Here is a 20,000-nt window from a genome sequence, read left to right on the forward strand (position 1 = left end):
TATATATATATATATTCTTTTTTTTCATGTCGGGAGTGCTTACCTAAATCGACGAGAGCGGAGAGGAAAAAAAAAAAAAAGAGGAAGAAAGTAAGACAGAAAGTAAAAAGAGTTTTCTTCTTTTTTCACGTAGGGAGCTTTTACCTGAGTCTCTATGTAAATGAAGTTCTCTGCCTTCCTGATGAGGCGCACGAGGGCTCGGTACAAACTTGTATCCACCACCATCCCATTCGTATGGTCCAGCACGCCTATACGCTCGCTGCAAAACTCAGCTGAATTTCTATCAATCGAGCGCACCACCTGCAGAGGGAATGCGAGATTACAGGGGGCATGCAGGGCGCAGCGGGGTTGAATAGGATCTCGTGGTGTAAGATAAGCTTAGTGTGCTGCCAGGATGTGCTGCAAGGTGGCTGAGTAGGAATGAGTTGTGAGATGCAAGTATCGAGATAAGTTTGGAGGTACGAATGAGAAATGAAAGGTATCAAGAAAAGTTTGGAAGGAGAAATTAGGAGTGCAAGGTAAGTATGAAAACAAGTCTGGGATTTGCCAAATAAAACAAAAGTCCCTGTGAAAATCGCTGAAAAATAAGGTTTCATTGAAAAAAAAATCAAACTAAATAATGTAGTAGGAGCTTAAAAATAAATGTTAAAACACCAAAAGCTTAGTTGCAAGTATTTAGCTTCTAATAACCGTTCTGTAGAGTTTACATCACCGAATCACGTGGATAAACACTTAGGATTAATGTTTTCAAACTGATGGGCACCTGTGGCTGCTTCTCAGCCTTAATAAAATCGAACAGTACAAGTTTAGAGTAACACTTTGAAAGACATCACTGAAAGAAGAGTATTCAAATACCTCAAATGCTTATGTGTCTGTAATGCAGTTTTCGCTCTCTGCAGTTGTCTCAGGTTGCTACAGACTAGTGTGGTGTCAGTAGGAAAACGAGCGCCAGGTTAAGTAACACGCAGTGGTGCGTAGAACAAGACTGAGGCAACCTGACTTAGATACCAGCAGCGAGGAGATACTAAACACAGAAACAGCTTCCAACAGGGTGTTTTCCTAGCACATCCACGATAATTTCACAAGATAACAACACACACACACACACACACACACACACACACACACACACACACACACACACCTGCATTTGCCACACTGTGCCGTGATTGGCTTCCTTGCCCTCCTGCGCCCTTAGCAGGTCTTCCTGTAAGTTTTGGACGAGCAGGTTCGTCTTGTCGGGCACTTGTCTCATCCACCTCTCCTCGAAGTTCCTGAGCAGGTCGATGGCGGCGTGGCCCGTGAGGCGCCCGTGCACGTCATGCCAAGGCTCCCGAGGTCCGTTGCTTTCCTTCAATTCAATGAACCCATTGTGGAAGTCTCCTCTGTGTTCCTTATTCAGTGTCGTGAAGAGCTCGTGGTTCGGAGTGTCCCAGCGGCCCTTGGTGAGATCTAAGCCTCCGAAGAATGCCACAAGGTCCCCCTGTCCGTCATCCGCCACTACCACTTTCTGGTGGTGTGCCCAGATGGCCTCATGGATCTCCTCATGGATGAAGTTCGAGTCAATCTCTCTCCTCACTTTCTCCACGCACACGCATGTGTTGCTGAAGAAGTCATCAGTTTCCTCGTCAAATGTGCCGACGAAGTCTTTGCAAAGAATCGCCGAAAACTTCTCATTCCAAATCAAGAGTAACACTCGCACGCCCTCACTAGCCTTCAGCTTCAGCAGGTCACCAAGTTTCTGCCCATCTCGCCTCAGCTCCGTATCAGTCCACAAACTCCAGGCAGAGATGTAGATGAACTTCTTGGCACCACTAATGGCATCAGCTATCACTTCGAAGGCACCCTCCTTAGTGGTGGTGATGCCAGGGAGCTCCGTGGAGTGAGCGTCTTGGTAAAAGGTCATGGTGCCGCCCTGTCGCATCGGGAAGTATGCCCTGGGCACTTCGATGCCTTTCTTGCGTGCATGTGCCGCCGGGGTGTACCTGACCTTCATGTTGACGATACCCACTTTTTTGTCGAGGTAGACGGCACTCTCTTTTTTCCACTCCATGTCAGGACTGCCGAGCTGCATGCGGCCTGTTCCCACCAACTGCATGCGTGTGGGATCCTTGTCCCAAACAGTGATGTCGAGGTAGTCTGCAGCATCACAGACGGGAATAGTGACGCGCTCTCCCCACACTGCGTCGTTGGCGTCCTTCCTGATGCCTGTGGTGAGGATGGGAATCGAGCCGAGGCTGACGGACGCCCACACGTCTGACCGGTCTTTCTTCAGTATGCACTGAAGGAATAAGTCTTTATCCATCAATCTCTCGCCGCTCACCACCTCCACCTCCAGATCCCCGTGGAGTTTCATGTTCTACGGATTGTTCACTGGGCTGTCTCTTGTGGCCAGTGATACGAGTGCACTGCGTTACTGAACGCTTCTCCTTGCCTCGGGCGTCACTGGGGAAGTGATGGACAGAGTTTCGCGCCGCGCTCTTTTAATGCCTCGATAAGGCCGAGCTGTCCATGTCATTGGTCGCTATTTTGAATCATTATTGTGTGTTTTCCTTATCGTGGCACTGTGTGTGTGTGTGTGTGTGTGTATGTGTGTGTGTGTGTGTGTGTGTGTGTGTGTGTTGTATAGTGTAGTAAAGTAGTCACTTCTCATCATTCCTTTCTTATTTTCTCTTTTAACGTCAAGGTTATCAAAACCGCCTCCGCTTGTCTGCTTCTTGGATCTTTGTCCTTTCTTCTTCCTTTTCTTCGTGACGGGCGTTTCTTATCTTGTCTTGATCTTGATGGTAAGAGTAACTCAGGATTGTTCCTGAGTCAGGCATTGGAACGGCAACTCCTATAGGGAGAGACGAAACAATATCCACCACACAGCTATTTTTAACATTTAGCACACCATATTCTCTTTAGGAACTCCTTCACTGCCCCACTTATCATTTCATTCATCTCTATGCATAGTCCCAGCAGCGGCTCCATCCATTCCCTTTCTGTCTTCCCAATTCTTTCATTCCTATCACGCCATAACTCAGTCAGAATCAGACTCAGACTATTTATAATTTCTTGCATTCACATCCATACACTGTGTCCCAGCTCGGAGATCACCAACCAGGATTTCATCATACCACTTTTTTAAACATTGAGGTTTCTTTCTCCTTGTTCCATTCCAGGATCCTCTTTCGTTCCATTTCATTCTTCCATACACGCATTTCACTACTCTCATATCCCACTCTAAACGCTTTCTACCTCTATATATCGATCATCTTCCATTTATACAGAATTTTGTCTCCCCTTAAATGGTTAGGTACTAATACCCAACTATCTTACCACTCCTTTATACATACCTTCTTAACGCACTTCTTCTCCCACCTGCTATTACTCACAGGCTGGAGATACATCCTTCTCACTAATTCTGCGTCCTCCATTTGCTCCAGTCTAGCTTTATACCTCAGGGTTGCTTTCATATGCCTTTCCCGGAAATTAACATGCTCCATTTCATATCACCTCTTAAAGCTTCTATCAATGAATACATTTATGCATTCAGTGCCATTCTTGCTACTTTATTCTGTCCTTCTAATTTACCTAATTCACGCTCATTCCATGTGATCACATCCATACCATACAAAATCCTCGAGACAGCCATACTCTTCCACACTTCTCACAGCACAGCACATTTACACACTTTCATCCTTGCTGCACTTCCTAGTCGACCTACCACTGATTCACCATGCTAATCTTTTCTCTGCCTTCCTTCCCATAACCATTTGGACATGTCTATGCTTTAATCTTGATCTTCATCCTTGTAACTCTTACGTGCGTGAACTAGGCATTTCGACATCTTGTCCTTGAACTTCACGATGTGTCACGCTGGACAAGACACTGGAAGCCCCAGTGTCGAGTAACAGAAGCCGCGTTGTTGTTGTTGTTCACCAAGGTCATGCGTCTCAAGGTGTTGAAGCGGCGGAAGTCGCATCACAAAGCACTAATAGACGAATAACAGACAGGCAATGAGTGGCATGGGAAATTTGATGGGATGTTACTGATGGATGAGCCTTTGAGGAAAAAACCCTTTAATGAAACTCAACAAATGGTTATTTCCCGTCACTCGCCCACGACTTCCTCTCTCTCTCTCTCTCTCTCTCTCTCTCTCTCTCTCTCTCTCTCTCTCTCTCTCTCTCTCTCTCTCTCTCTCTCTCTCTCTCTCTAGCTCTCGTGGAAGATACTATTGTTAGTTTTAGACGACTTGGAGTAATTCTGACAAGACAGTCGTGGATTTACTTCTTAAATGAAATCACACACACACACACACACACACACACGTACGGACCGGTACAGACTCAGTGCGATTCCCACCATGGTGCGAGTCATCAATCAATAGTCTCTTCTAGATTTGACTTACCTTTAGGATTAATGTCAAGTATTTCCCCACCCCCAATGTACATTTTCAGTTTGTTGATTGCCTAAAGAATAAACCGTTTATTATTATTATTATTTTATTATTATTACACACACCATAAATCGCGTAGAGTTGAGTTAGAACGCTCGGCTCACAACTAAGGCCTGGATTCGAGTCCCTGGCACGACGAGTCAGATAGACAAGCCTTTTAGTGTGCAGTGTAGCCTCTGTTCATCAGCAGCTATGATATAATAGCAGGTACGGATTATGAGCCGAAAGGTTGTGACCTCACTGTCTTGGTGTGTGGCGTGTGAGTGGTCTCAGTCCTATCCTAAGATAAATCACTATGAGAGAGAGAGAGAGAGAGAGAGAGAGAGAGAGAGAGAGAGAGAGAGAGAGAGAGAGAGAGAGAGAGAGAGAGAGGCGTGAACTAACGGATAAAAATGTGTTTTTTCCATAATTGTTTCTTTCTATAAAGCGGCATATTAACAATCAATCGATTCTTCCTATAAACTGAATGACTGTGTGAGCGTGAGTCAGCATGTTGGCTCTTCCACACCTTCGCCTCCTATTTCCCTTTTCACTGGCCAAGCTTTAGAGCGGCACTCTTGTTACTGGCACATGGTCCCGTCACACTGGTGGAGAGTACATACAATAACAGGTGTGGGACATTCACAGAAAGTAAAGTTACTTTTGTGTGTATTGACAAAAGGAAGGTTTGGAGTTGAAATGATAACATTGTTTCCTTCCTGGAGAACGTTTTTTTTTTTTTTTTTTACATGAATGAGGCGCATTTCTGGAAATATTAAGGAAACAATGTTGGAAAAGGGAAGTGACGTTACTTGATGTCATAACAAATATACCTTCCTTTATACTTTTTTTTTTCAGAAGTATTTAGTTACTGGTAAAGGGATTCCCACCTGTCTACACGACATCCTTCCTTCTTTATCAACTAAACATTTCAGACCACAGTTAACTTCATAACTCAAAACTCAGGTAGAAAATGATACCTTCATCTTATCAAGTTGATTTGGTTCTAATGTTGCCATGGTTACCTTGGGTGCTACTTTCAAGTCTAAATTTTCCTGAAACTTAGCTAGATCAATCAGCGGTTCAACATTAACAGTACTGGGTTTTAGCTGGAGTTTCTCCTCTATTTTGGTAGAAAGTACGAAAGTGTTTCCCCTAATAGCAACTGACTTTATGTTCTTGAACACACGTGGTACATCAGCTAATAAGTACAGCCACTTCTTGAAAGCTTCAGGATGAGGTATTTTATTCCCAGTCTTACAATTCCCGCCACATGTCATACCAGAACTCCTCCACATCGCCCCATTAGAAGCACCCATGTCACAAGCAGCTGCTTTAACATGAAGACCTGTATCAGCAGCACGATAAATAATGTCCATAACTATGTTTTTTGAAGAATGCGCCGTCTGTCTGAAGGTTTGTGTAATAGCATGCTACTGTTTGTTTCCACCGTGTTGAGATACCTCCTAACATAAAAACAAGACATTGCTCAACACTGCCAGCATGTTTTGGTAATGTCACACTGCCTTGTATCATACTCCACACCTGCTGAGAGGGATAACTCGTCAAGTGGCAGTAGACACCTGCCGAAACGATAATTACTCCCAGTGAGGTCTAAAGCACTGTTCAGGGGGTGCTGTGAACTTATCATTAAACCCAGCTGTGACCTCACTGAACGTTTCCCTTTCTGTCTCACAACACAAGGGGGGCAGTCACAGCCTGCCCTCTAAAGACAACTCTCTTCCTCCACACAAAACTACAAGCACCTAATAACACACACACCCTTCACTCAAAAAAATTTAAAATCATCATGGCGACTCCTACACCAGTCTCGGAGTCCCCATCTGGGAAGGGGACCATGAATGTCCCCAGGTCGGACTGCCTTTCTGTCGACGGCCCTAAGTGTATTTACACCCCCCTCAACTTTTTCTTCATTAACTTCTGCAACATTCGCTGTCTAAGATCTAATTTTCAATCTGTAGAACACCACCTCTCCTCTTCTAAACCTCATCTTCTTTTCCTCACTGAAGCTCAGGTGTCTGAGGCAACTGACAGTAGCCCCTTTTCTGTTCCGTCCTACTTTTTCTATCCTCGTTTTCGATCCAAAGCTGGATGCTGCGTTTATGTGCGCAATGACTTAACCTGCTCTCGTGCCCACGCTCTTGAATCTTCCGAGTTTTCCACCATCTGGCTACGACTACAGAGTCGCTCTCATACTAAATTTATCTGTGCTGTATACCTCTCTCCTAACTCCTCTGACTATAAGAAATTCTTTGACTACTTAACTTCCAAAGTGGAGCACATTCTGACCCTCTTCCCTTTTGCAGAGATCTCCATTCTTGGAGACTTCATTGTTCACCACCAGCTTTGGCTTTCCTCTCCCTTCACTGACCATCCTGGTGAACTAGCCTACAACTTTGCTATCCTCCATGACCTAGAGCAATTGGTGCAACACCCTACTCGTATTCCTGACCGTCTTGGAGATACGCCCAACATTCTTGACCTTTTCCTGACCTCTAATCCTTCTGCTTATGCTGTCACCCTTTCTTCTCCGTTGGGCTCCTCCGATCACAATCTCATATCTTTATCTTGTCCTATCACTCCAATCCCTCCTCAGGATCCCTCTAAGCGAAGGTGCCTCTGGCGTTTTGCCTCTGCTAGTTGGGGGGACCTGAGGAGGTATTTTGCTGATTTTCCTTGGAATGACTACTGCTCAGAGACTGTGTCAGAGACCCGTCTTTGTGTGCTGAGCGCATAACAGAGGTGATAGTGTCTGGCATGGAGGCGTACATTCCTCACTCTTTTTCTCGTCCTAAACCTTCTAAACCTTGGTTTAACACAGCTTGTCCTCGTGCTATACATGATAGAGAGGTGGCCCACAAAAGGTACTTAAGCCTTCCATCACCAGAATCTCATGTACTTTATATTTCTGCCCGGAACCATGCCAAGTCTGTTCTCCAACTAGCCAAAAACTCCTTCATTAACAGAAAATGTCAAAACCTTTCAAGATCTAATTCCCCTTGTGATTTCTGTTATCTAGCCAAAAATATTTCCAATAACTTTGCTTCTTCTTCTTTCCCTTCTCTATTTCAACCAGATGGCACCACTGCTATCACATAATTTTCTAAAGCTGAACTCTTTGCTCAAACCTTTGCTAAAAAACTCTACCTTGGACGATTCTGGGCTTGTTCCTCCCTCTCCTCCACCCTCTGACTACTTCATGCCACCTATTAAAATTCTTCGCAATGATGTTTTCGATGCCCTCGCTGGCCTAAACCCTCGGAAGGCTTATGGACCTGATGGGGTCCCTCCTATTGTTCTCCGAAACTGTGCCTCCGTGCTTGCACCTTGCCTAGTCAAACTCTTTCAGCTCTGTCTGTCAACATCTACCTTTCCTTCTTGCTGGAAGTTTGCCTACATTCAACCTGTTCCTAAAAGGGGTGACCGTTCTAATCCCTCAAACTACCGTCCTATTGCTTTAATTTCCTGCCTATCTAAAGTTTTTGAATCTATCCTCAACAGGAAGATTCTTAAACATCTATCACTTCACAACCTTCTATCTGATCGCCAGTATGGGTTCCGTCAAGGCCGCTCTACTGGTGATCTTCTGGCTTTCCTTACTGAGTGTTGGTCATCCTCTTTTAGAGATTTTGGTGAAACTTTTGCTGTTGCCTTGGACATATCAAAAGCTTTTGATAGAGTCTGGCACAAAGCTTTGATTTCCAAACTACCCTCCTACGGTTTCTATCCTTCTCTCTGTAACTTCATCTCAACTTTCCTTTCTGACCGTTCTATTGCTGCTGTGGTAGACGGTCACTGTTCTTCTCCTAAATCTATTAACAGTGGTGTTCCTCAGGGTTCTGTCCTGTCACCCACTCTCTTCTTGTTATTCATTAATGATCTTCTAAACCAAACTTCTTGTCCTATCCACTCCTACGCTGACGATACCACCCTGCACTTTTCCACGTCTTTTCATAGACGTCCAACCCTTCAGGAGGTAAACATTTCACGCAGGGAAGCCACAGAACGCTTGACTTCTGATCTTTCTAAAATTTCTGATTGGGGCAGAGCAAACTTGGTATTATTCAATGCCTCAAAAACTCAATTCCTCCATCTATCAACTCGACACAACCTTCCACACAACTATCCCCTCTTCTTTAATGACACTCAACTGTCTCCCTCTTCTACACTGAACACCCTCGGTCTGTCCTTTACTTATAATCTGAACTGGAAACTTCACATCTCATCTCTAGCTAAAACAGCTTCTATGAAGTTAGGTGTTCTGAGACGTCTCCGCCAGTTTTTCTCACCCCCCCAGCTGCTAACTCTGTACAAGGGCCTTATCCGTCCATGTATGGAGTATGCTTCACATGTCTTGGGGGGGTTCCACTCATACTGCTCTTTTAGACAGGGTGGAATCAAAAGCTTTTCGTCTCATCAACTCCTCTCCTCTAACTGACTGTCTTCAGCCTCTCTCTCACCGCCGCAATGTTGCATATCTAGCTGTCTTCTACCACTGTTTTCATGCTAACTGCTTTTCTGATCTTGCTAACTGCATGCCTCCCCTCCTCCCGCGGCCTCGCTGCACAAGACTTTCTTCTTTCTCTCACCCCTATTCTGTCCACCTCTCTAACGCAAGAGTTAACCAGTATTCTCAATCATTCATCCCTTTCTCTGGTAAACTCTGGAACTCCCTGCCTGCTTCTGTATTTCCACCTTCCTATGACTTGAATTCCTTCAAGAGGGAGGTTTGAAGACACTTATTCATCAATTTTTGACCACTGCTTTGACCCTTTTATGGGACTGGCATTTCAGTGGGCATATTTTTTTATTGGATTTTTGTTGCCCTTGGCCAGTGTCCTTCCTACATAAAAAAAAAAAAAAAAAAAAAATTCGTCATTATCTTTAATTTCTTTGACCTTCAATCCAAGCATCTCAAAAAAAAAAAAAAAAAAAAATAGTCAGAACCCCAGGCTCAAATGATATATTTTGCTGGCTTCTTTGTAATGTCCTTTCGGAGGATAATGGGTAATGGTGCTTCAAAAGTACTTTATATCCTGATGCACCGCATGCAAATCGCAACTGAAAAGCTTTTTTAACTGTACCTTATCATTAGTGAACCCCTCTCATGTTAACTCTAAACAGTGCTTGAAGCTGATCTGGTTTAAATAAACTTGGAATCATTCCCTCCTGCCTTGCTTTTGTCAAGTGCCAAGTGACCAAAACGACTGAAATAGTGGTGTCGTGCCGTGCCAACAGGAGCTATAGGCAGCAAATCTTACATACAAATCAGATCATACAGTATTTTTCAACTTGGGTGGACGAGACTTGAGAGATGGGAAGCCGTTTTCAGGGTGGACATATGGGTGGACGAGATCATGTCCACATGTGCATAATATACGAGTATACATGTGCATATAGATAAAGAAGAAGAAATAAACTGTGTACCGGGTGAAAGATGAGCTGAAGATTGATTTTTCTTGGTATACTATTCCTAAACCCAGATTGATCTCAAATAGAATAATTATATATTTGCATATTGTTTATTGACCTTACAGTATATGAAATTATATGAAACTCTCTCTCTCTCCCTCTCTCTCTCTCTGGACAGAAAGAGACTTAACAAGACAAGAGGAGATGAGAATTTGCACAGCTTTCCATACAGAGCAGAAAGAATGGACCTCTTTATCTTGAAGTTATGTACCCAGACTTGCAGCCTAGGATTGGTAAAAGGCAGCGAAGCAGACAGGGAAGCTGACGCTCTCTCTCTCTCTCTCTCTCTCTCTCTCTCTCTCTCTCTCTCTCTCTGGGGTGGCGCGAAATAGACTGACAGCCGACAGGGAGGAGTGGAAAAGGTTGGAAGAAGCAACGTTTGTCGTGACTTGGAATTAAACCCGGTAAGAGAGAGAGAGAGAGAGAGAGAGAGAGAGAACTGCGGCTGCCATATTAATAAATACATCTTTATTATCTACAGTTTGCAAATCAAAACACACGAACACATGGCAGTAATTAGAATAGCCACACGCAAAGGAAAAAACAAAAATCTAAAACCAATTAATCCAGTCTTAAACGCTGTACAGTACAAACCTCTTTTAATGTACAACACTTTTCACCATTTCTGACACTATTCATATGACTGTTGAACATCTAAAATAACCTGATTTAGTATTTATTCTCATATTGTGGTTGTGATGCAGAAGTAAAAGAATAATAAAGAAAATAATGAAAAACAGTTCCAGAGTCAAGATTAGACAAGAGTACATAACAACACTGCCAGGTTCAGGAGGTAGGCGGTGACCAGTGTCGTGGCCATATCTTGTTATTTCCGGAGCTGTAGTGTGTGTTACTAGCCAGAATGGAGGAGGTGGACAAAATCCTGATTTTCATCTTGAATCATCTCGGATGGTAAGTGAAATTTAATGAAAGGGAATTAATGTAAACAACCTAGCCTGGCCCTTACACGAAAACGCAAATCTTATTTCATTGTCATCCAGTGCTGGTGTTCCTTCAGTGTTATCCCCACAGCTGCAAATTGTCATCCAGTGCTGGTGTTCCTTCAGTGTTATCCCCACAGCTGCAAATTGTCATCCAGTGCTGGTGTTCCTTCAGTGTTATCCCCACAGCTGCAAATTGGTTTTAATCATTGTAGGAAAGAAATCGTTGGATAATGAAAAAAAAAAAAACAGTTTTCTACTTTGTTTCAACAAAATTTGAAATTTCGAAAATATAATAAATAAATAAATAAACAAATGGGGTAATGTCAGATACTTCATTTCCATCCCCTTTATTTATTTATTTATTTATTTTTTAGTAAATAACATTCTACATGTTTAAAGATGAGATCTTTAAACTACATTAAGACTTTTGATAACTAACATAACATAATTTCAGTGACATTGATGAGGAAATGAAAACAGTAGGAAGCTTTGGAATTGAGAAGGTGGTGGGAGGTGTGGTAAGGTGCCTCCATGCCATCTGCAGTGACTGTGACTTACCCACCTCCCTGCCACAAAACATGGCGCAACGCTTTAGGGCAGCTGCTGCCATTGCTCAGGCTGTAAAGGTGAGGCTGCCACGCTGCTGTTATGTAGAAGCAGGCTGAGAGATGCTTACAAACAACTCACCAACATTTAGTATCTATTGTGAAATATATTGCTTTTTTTATTTTTTAAATCACAATACTTGCCAAACCAGAAACAAGTGATATAACATAGTGATGCAGTGTGTGTGTGTGTGTGTGTGTGTGTGTGTGTGTGTGTGTATGTGTTTGTTCATAATGGCACATCCTTCATGCCCATAAGTACTTCTGCACACACCACTTGTCTTAATGGAAAACTTCGCTGGAAATGTTGTGAACACTGCAGGTAACACACGGAAGTCCCACAACCCAGGTGAGCATGGAGTGCACATGTTGCTTGGTCAGTAACAGGTCCCAGGGTTGATTCCTGACACAGCACCTTTCTTACAGAGCTCAGATTTATTTGAACTTCGGGATCAATTGCTCAGCATTTCCATTTAGTGAATGTGTTGTGGTTATAGCCTGTTTTGTGGCAGTACAAGTGGAATGCCCTAGTTTGAGGTGATACACATACTGTGGATCCTGTTTCAAACTTAATCCATTCCATGACTCAGTAAGTGAACTGAAATGTTCACAAAACGAAACAATTTTTCCCATTGAAATTAATGTAAGTACAGTTAATCTGCTTCAGTTGCAGAAAAATTGCATTTATTTATTTTTTTTTATGTATTTTGGTTACCAAGAATGTAGAAAGAAATTACAGCAACTGTGGAAAGTTGTAAGAGCAGACACTGGCTAGTCCCCTTGATAAGTCTCTGTAATAAGTGTGTGCATCTATCACTGTGTTGTAACTTGTGGGTGATTATCTTACACTGATAAGTCTCTTAGGCATCAGGATATACTACTGTAGCTTGTCTCTGATTTCAGGGCCAGGCACTTTCCCAGCACTTTGAAGGGGGGTTAGACCTGGATCCCTCTACTGCTTTCCACCTCCAGTAAATTGCATGCCTACATATTTAGCCTGCCACGTCTTACTTTGACATTCAGGATGGTTGAAAGATGATTCAAAAGGAAAAGACACAATATCTCGTCTTGCATCAAGCATGCATTGGCTGGATGGGAAATATTGGGGCATACAAATCTGTGTAAAGCAGGGACTTTTGTGCTACTCATGACAGCATGTGCTTTCCAAATTCCACCTTGTGTCCCTTGTTTGAGTTCATTGTCTGTGATCCAGGGATTCTTGACAACCTCACATCTTATGAGCTTGTCTTATAAGATGTGTAAGATGAGATTTTGTCTTTTCTTCTTGAATCATTTTTCAAATCATCCTGAAAATTAAAGTAAGAAGTGGCAAGCTAAATATGAAATTATGCAATCTACTGGAGGTGGGAATGGGTAGGTGGACTCAGGTCTAATCTTCCCTCAAACAGCTGGGAATGTGCCTGACCTTGAAATCAGTGACAAGCTATAGCCTGATGTCTAATGCACTTGCCAATGTATGATAATCACCTGCAAGTTACAATAGGGTGATGGATGCATGCATTTATTACAGCTCCTAGTCAAGGGGACCAGCTGGCACCTGGTCTTGTGGGGTGTTTGAGTGTTTGCATGCTGAAACATTGTTCTTGAACTGATGCAAATTTTTTTTGAAAAATATGTTTGTGAACCAATTTGTTCATTAGCAGGAATGTTTATGAACCAACGTTCCACTGTACATTAAGAGAGTTTCTGTCACCAATAACAGATTTTTCTCCAACATCAAAGCTGAATATCCCTCACAACCAAACACAATTCAGATGCTGTAATAACCTGTCTTGCTTTGCATTCCTATATTGTAGTTTTGTTCTGCAGGATACTGGATACCCTGGGGATATTGGCTACCAGTCTCTCTTGTATCCAAGTGAAGCTGACCTTCGTAGGATATTTATGTTCTTGATAGAAAAACTGCCCAGGGACTCTTCTCCAGTGTCTGATGAACCGATCAGTAAGTGTGTGTGTGAGTGTGTGTGTGTGAGTGTGTGTGTGTGTGTGTGTCTGTTTGGACATGTGTGAACATGTGTAATTGCCAGTACACATGCCAGAAATGCCAGAAATGGTCTCCTTCATATCTTGAGGAATTAACATAATGGGGGAAAGAAGAGGAAAAGATTTTCATTGACATGTCTGGCTTTATCACAGTAGAGTTTTGTTTGTTGAGTGACAACTTCCTCTTCAGACAAAGCAACTCTGATTCACCGTGAGGCCAAAAAAAAAGTGAGTGAGGCCCTCTCCCAGCCCTGGATACCCCCCCCACTGTCGCCACATAATACGCAAGAACTCCTCCCATGCCTCTCTCACCAAGTATGGCACTGCACACACACAGGGGTTCACATCCAAGCCATTCAGAGGCTATGAGGACCCATCACAACTCAGCACAGGTTGGTGGAAGGCACTGATTCATGAATGCTTGTGATTTTCGAACGTTATGATAAAAGTACCACCATTTTAATAACTATAATTTCAGATACAAAAAAAAAAAATACACTGCATCTCTTGAGGTATAATTCTGTGACAGTGGCTTTGTTGAATATGATTTTTTATATGATGAAGATACAAGGTGAATGAATAAGATTGTGAATTTATATTGCTTAGTTTCTTCCATGGTATAAATCCCAGTTACAGGTGGTAACAAGCTTAACCCTTACTTAGCAAAGAGCTCAGAAAGCAGGCAGGTTTGCTTGAGATAATCTTTCTTCTGCTTCTGTGGTGAAACTACTCTAGCCAGTGAAAAAATACTAAGTAGTATAGTTGAGCTCTACACAGCCAGTCATTGCTGCTGTTCATCTTGCTACGGTGTAAGATCTTTATCACTTATTTTACCTTACAATTCTCTCTCACACTCTCTCTCTCTCTCTCTCTCTCTCTCTCTCTCTCTCTCTCTCTCTCTCTCTCTCTCTCTCTCTCTCTCTCTCTCTCTCTCTCTCTCTCTCTCTCTCTCTCTCTCTCTCTCTCTCTCTCTCTCTCTCTCTCTCTCTCTCTCTCTCTCTCTCTCTCTCTCTCTCTCTCTCTCTCTCTCTCTCTCTTAACCCAATTATAGTTACTTTTATCATTAACTTTTATCACGTGACTGAAATATTGCATCACCTTCACTTTTCAATCACTCAGTCAGTCAGTGGCATCCACACAAAGGCACATCAGAGCCGTGTTCATCACCATTGCTCATTATTCCCAGAGGCTCAAGGAATTAAAAATGCAACTGATGTGATATAACTTAGATTATTATAGAAAATATAGAAAGTATCATGAGGGTTATCTTCATTGTACCTTTTATTATTTCTCTTTAAGATCAGATAAAATGTTCAAGGTGTAGCTTCATTGTAATTTTGACAGAGATGAAGAATTACTATGGAAACCACCTGAGGAGAGTGACCATGTTAGTGGGTTATAACTGTCTGCTGGCAACACTGCTCAATACACACGCTGCTCAGCTGGAGGGAGAGAAATTCATCCCATCTGGTAATAATATTAAGGTAATACTTTTGGTGTATTTTATCATTATGTAATGGTTAAAAATATGTTATGATGGTTGCCGTGTTTATATCAAGGTAAAAATAAGCACCATTTTTTGTCATCATTGTGTCATTTACTTAAAGAAAGAGAAATTCCTCCCATTCAGTAATATTGTTCAATATTATTATTATTTTTTTATTTTCATTATAAAATAGAGAAAATTATGTCTTGGTGTTTATATTATGTACATAAAAAAAAAAAAAGCATTATCATCATGAGAAGTGAGAACTTCCTATATTAAAGAAGGCAGGAGTGCAGTGTTGAGGAGAGTCAATACCTGCTGCAAAAGAGACCACTCCTGCAAGTGACATAGTTATATGTCATTGAGAACCCATATTGTGTGCAGTTGTGCTTTTATCAAATTTGATGAGATTCTCTGATGTTTATTTCATGTCAGTAAAATATGGTAACTTATTGAGGAAAGTGAGAACAGACTTCTCAAACACAGCTTAGCTATGAATTCATTGGTATCATTTCAAATATTGGATGAAAAATATACCTGGCTCTGTTTGTGTGAAAGCTCAGTGAGAAAATCAGTCTAGTGGATAGAACCATAAGCACACAAGCAGTTTTTTAGTACTATAATGCCTAAAGAAAATCATCCACTGACTAGCCACAGTTTTTCACAATCTTCTATATTTCCAGAATAACAATGAGAAGGTGAACCTGGAACCTCTAATGAGTGAGAGAAATGTACCCGAGGCAGTTCACTAAACACCCCCTGCTGATCTTGCTGTCTTATCCATTCAGGCAACCAGCATCAAGAGTGGGGCACAGGTAATGGCTTGATCTGCTGTGTGTGTTCACCAGCAGTCTAACATGTAGGGTCTTTCTATTTTCAACACAACCACAATTTACAACATTATTTTATTCAAGGTGCTTTAAAACATATTATCTCTAAAGTCTGCTTGGTGGTTTCTTCATTTAATTGTCCCATATCTTCTGTTGATTTATTATTTGCACCCTGTGAAGTAGTTAAGAATATTTTATTTGGAATGGTTAGGACAGAAGGTTAGAGAGAGAGAGAGAGAGAGAGAGAGAGAGAGAGAGAGAGAGAGAGAGAGAGAGAGAGAGAGAGAGAGAGAGAGAGAGAGAGTGTAAAGATGAGGTACTTGGACATGAATAAGTACTCTTTTGTCATAACCATTCCTCTGAGAGAGTTTCCATAACAGAAATCAGTGCACATTAAGCCAGACTGTTGTGCATTAACTCAGTAAAGCTGACAGACAATGATTTCAGTTTCTTTTATGCACTTTGAAACAAACACTTGTTCTGTGCAGGAATCTTTTATAACTTTCAAGGTCAAAGGTGTTTAATGTAGTATTTATGTGGTATTTATTTTTTTTAAAAGGGGTTACACATGCTCTGTTGATCACTTATTGGTGAGTTAGTAATGCAGATAAAAGAAAAACTGAACATTACTGATAAGATACTTTGGCTTAATATATGTACAGTAGTTGATTATTTCTGTTAAGTAAGAAGACTTATTGAAAGGCTAGCCAATGGATACTATATAACTTTTTTTTATAGGTTTAAGTAAAAGCTTTTCATCCTTTTCCCCTCTTTTTTTTTTTCTAAAACAATTCAAGTGCAATCACATCTTTGGCTCTGATTCATTCATAATGTTGGAAAGTGTGGCATTTACAAGGTTAGATCATTGTGACTTCTTTCTACCCATATTAGATAAATCTAGACCAATACCAATTAGATAAATCTAGAAAGTTAACTAGCTCAGTGAAGGCGACAAATAGCTTAAGTGTTTACTACATGAATTGTAGAAGTATTTTGAATAAAATAGACTTGCTTAGAGGAATGGTGTGTGTAGAGAACCTTGATATCATTCCTTTTTTTTTAACAGAAACTTGGTTAGATATGTCAGGAAAAGTATTTAATCCAGAGGTTAAGATAGATGGTTAAACACATGAGAGGAGGAGGCATTTCACTGTACATAGAGACACATTACAATGTTGTATTAACTTTAGAATTAAAACAGTCAGTATGGGTAGATATTAAGGAAGGATCACAGTCGGTAGTACTGTGATTAGTGTGCAGGCCATCAAACAGTACAAAGGAAATTAACACCTCACCATGGCAGGAAACAAATAGGGCAGGCAGATACAGTCAGATATGTGATAGGAGATTTTAATTTTAGGAATATCGACTGGAATCTAATGGTGGGTAACAGTGAAGCAGAGGAATTTCTTAAGGTAATTCAGGATAATTTTTTAAAACAGGTAATCTTAGAACCCACAAGGGGGGAATAATATTCTAGATTTAATTCTAACTAACAGGGAGGAAGCAGCCATGCAGGTAGAGGTTGGAGAACAGCTAGGTAACAGTGACCATTGTGGAATTAGGTACAATTTAAAATGGGAGGAAACTTTTAGAAGCAAAAAGCACTAGTAAAATACCTGACTTTAGGAGAGCAGATTTTAAGAGATTAAAAAGGTGCCTCCAAGGAGTTGACTGGCAACAGACACAGGGGGAGGTAAGGTCTAGGATGGAGTTTAGAGAGATAAGGCAGGATGAGGGAGGTGAGGTGAGGTGTGAGGATGTAGGGCAAGAGGAGGGAAGAAGTGTCAGGAAGGGTTGGATGAGGGGGAGAGGGGGAGATATGTGAGTATGTTGGAGGGTCAGGTCATGCTGAGATGGGTGAAGTGAGGTTGAGGCTAGTAGAAGATGGAGTGGAAAGGATGGATGGGGCCAAGATGAGAGGATTAGGGGAAGTAAATGTAGATGAGTTTTATAAATATTTTGTTGATAAATTATATACAAGACAGTTGGCAAACATCCCTTATAGAGCAATAAGATCACAGAAAAATTACCCCAAATGGATGACTGTTAGGTTTAAACACTACATAGGGTGGAAGAGAAGTATATATAAGAGATTAAAGGCAGGGGAAGAGGTTTTAATACCACAATATAGTGAATTAATTAGAACAGTTAACAAGGAAAGCTAAAAACAATTATGAATTAAAAGTAGCCAGCCAGGTGAAGATGGACCCCAAGGGATTTTATTGGGTATATAGGATGAAGAATAGGGAAACAATAGGTCCATTAAAGGCAGCAGATGGGAAGCTGGTTAGTTCTTGGGAGGAGATTAGTAAAATTCTGAATGAGTATTTTTAACGGTCTTCACCCAGGAAAACATGCAGGAAATGCCAAATAGTGAGCAGATGTTTAGAGCAGAAGAGAATGAGAAGTTGACAGATATTACCATAACTAAAGAGATAATGGAACAGGAGACAGATAGGCTAAAAAGTTCAAGACACCATGACCAGATTAAATATATCTCAGAGTACTTAAAGAATGCAAGTAGGCTATTAGTGAACTGTTAGTTTCTGTCTTTAGGAAATCATTTGAGTCAGGTAAGGTACTAGTAATGTTGAGGCAGATGAATGTAGTACCCACCTTTAAGAAAGGAGATAAAACTTTAATGACTAATTATAGACCTGTCAGCCTAACTTCTGTTGTAGGTAAAATGATGGAGTCAGTAATAGTGAAGAACATTAGGTAGCATTCAGACAAACATAACTTAATAAATCAATCACAACATGGCTTCATGAAGGGGGAAGTCTTGCCTGATGAACTTGTTAAGTTTTTATAGTAAAGTGTATAAGGCAGCTGATAATGGTGATAGTTATGACATCTTATATCTGGACTTTAGTAAAGCGTTTGACAAGGTACCCCATCAGAGGCTCCTGAGAAATGTTAGGGTGCACGAAATAGATGGGGAAGGTGTTAGGCTGGATAAGGTCATGGCTAAGCGGCAAGCAACAGAGAGTTGTAATAAACGGTTCTAAATTCGAGTAGGGTCATGTAAATAGTGGGGTGCCACAGGGATTAATATTGTTGTTTTTAATATATATCAATAACTTGGATAGTGGAATTAGTAGTGATGTTAGTAAATTTGTGGATGACATGAAGATTAGGTCAGAATCAGATGCCATTACCTTGCAGGCAGATTTGGATAGAATGAATGAATGAACAGACAGATGGCAAATGCAGTTTAATATCAACAGATGCAAAGTACTTAGTGTAGGTAGAGGAAACCCACACAGTAGGTGCACAATAAACAATGAAGTTCTGGTAGGTTTAGGGTATGAAAAAGATTTAGGAATTATAGTTAGCTCTGAATTCTCTCTAAGAAAGCAATGTATAGAGGCCAGAAACAGGGCAAATAGGGTATTAGGATTAATTTTTATGACTGTTAAAAGTAGAAGGCCTGAAGTAATATTAAAGTTATATTTGCTGCTGCTCAAACTACTCTGTGCAGTTCTGGTCCCCATATAGCTGGAAAGATATAGGTCTATTAGAATCAGTACAAAGGAGAATGACTAAAAGTATACAGGGGATGAGGAGATTGAAGCTGTTAGATTTATATTCTTTCGAGAGACTTAGGTTAAGAGGGGACCTGATAGAAGTCTTTAAGTGGTATAAGGGTTATAACTAGAGAGACCTAAGCAAAATTCTCAGGATCAGCAACCAGGACAGAACAAGAAATAAAGAGTTCAAGCTTGAAAAATATAGGTTAAAAAAATAGATAGGAAGGAATTGGTTCTCAAATAGAGTGGTAAATGAATGGAATGGACTTAGTAATCAAGTTGTTAGTGCTGAGTCATTGGGGAGCTTTAAGAGAAGATTAGACAGATTTATGGATGGGGATGATAGTGGAAATAGGTAGGTATATTTCATACAGGGACTGCCATGTGTAGGTGTGATGGCTTCTTGCAGCTTCCTTTATTTCTTATGTTCTTATGTTCTATATTCCAGGTCAACAATCCCATGTTGGGTGGCCCAGACAGAGCATCACACACACGTGCGCGCGCACACACACACACACACACACACACACACACACACACACACACACACACACACACACACACACACACACACACACACACACACACACACACACACACACACACACACACACACACACACACACACACACACACACTGTCTCCCCCCATAGAATGGGACAGTCTCATGGACCACCTTACTTCA

The 20,000-nt window shown here is 41.4% G+C and overlaps 2 protein-coding genes across 7 annotated transcripts in view; one reads left to right on the forward strand and one right to left on the reverse strand.

Moving 5' to 3' along the window:
• The window catches only part of LOC135089999 (uncharacterized), a 7,739-nt gene extending 4,987 nt beyond the window's left edge, over positions 1–2,752 (reverse strand). The window contains exons 1-2 of the mRNA XM_063986193.1: positions 1,145–2,752; positions 145–300 (exon numbers count right to left, since the gene is read on the reverse strand). Coding sequence (XP_063842263.1) covers positions 145–300; positions 1,145–2,356 — 1,368 coding nt within the window. The 5' untranslated portion in view covers positions 2,357–2,752. The remainder of the gene's footprint in view (positions 1–144; positions 301–1,144) is intronic.
• Positions 1–20,000, forward strand: part of LOC135090003 (coiled-coil domain-containing protein 22 homolog) — a 29,726-nt gene that overhangs the window by 1,864 nt on the left and 7,862 nt on the right. Inside the window, exons 1-8 of one of the 6 annotated variants that reach the window (XM_063986213.1) lie at positions 10,204–10,317; positions 10,654–10,825; positions 11,312–11,483; positions 13,293–13,425; positions 13,657–13,858; positions 14,097–14,275; positions 14,811–14,950; positions 15,636–15,767. The gene's annotated coding sequence lies outside the window, so the exon portion shown is untranslated. Of the gene's footprint in view, positions 1–10,203; positions 10,318–10,632; positions 10,826–11,311; positions 11,484–13,292; positions 13,426–13,656; positions 13,859–14,096; positions 14,276–14,810; positions 14,951–15,635; positions 15,768–20,000 lie in introns of those variants that run through there. The other 5 variants (XM_063986209.1, XM_063986211.1, XM_063986207.1 and 2 more) reach the window with 5 other exon arrangements.

The sequence above is a fragment of the Scylla paramamosain genome, chromosome 34 (genome assembly GCF_035594125.1).
Source record: "Scylla paramamosain isolate STU-SP2022 chromosome 34, ASM3559412v1, whole genome shotgun sequence".
In the NCBI taxonomy this organism is placed as follows: Eukaryota; Metazoa; Arthropoda; class Malacostraca; order Decapoda; family Portunidae; genus Scylla; species Scylla paramamosain.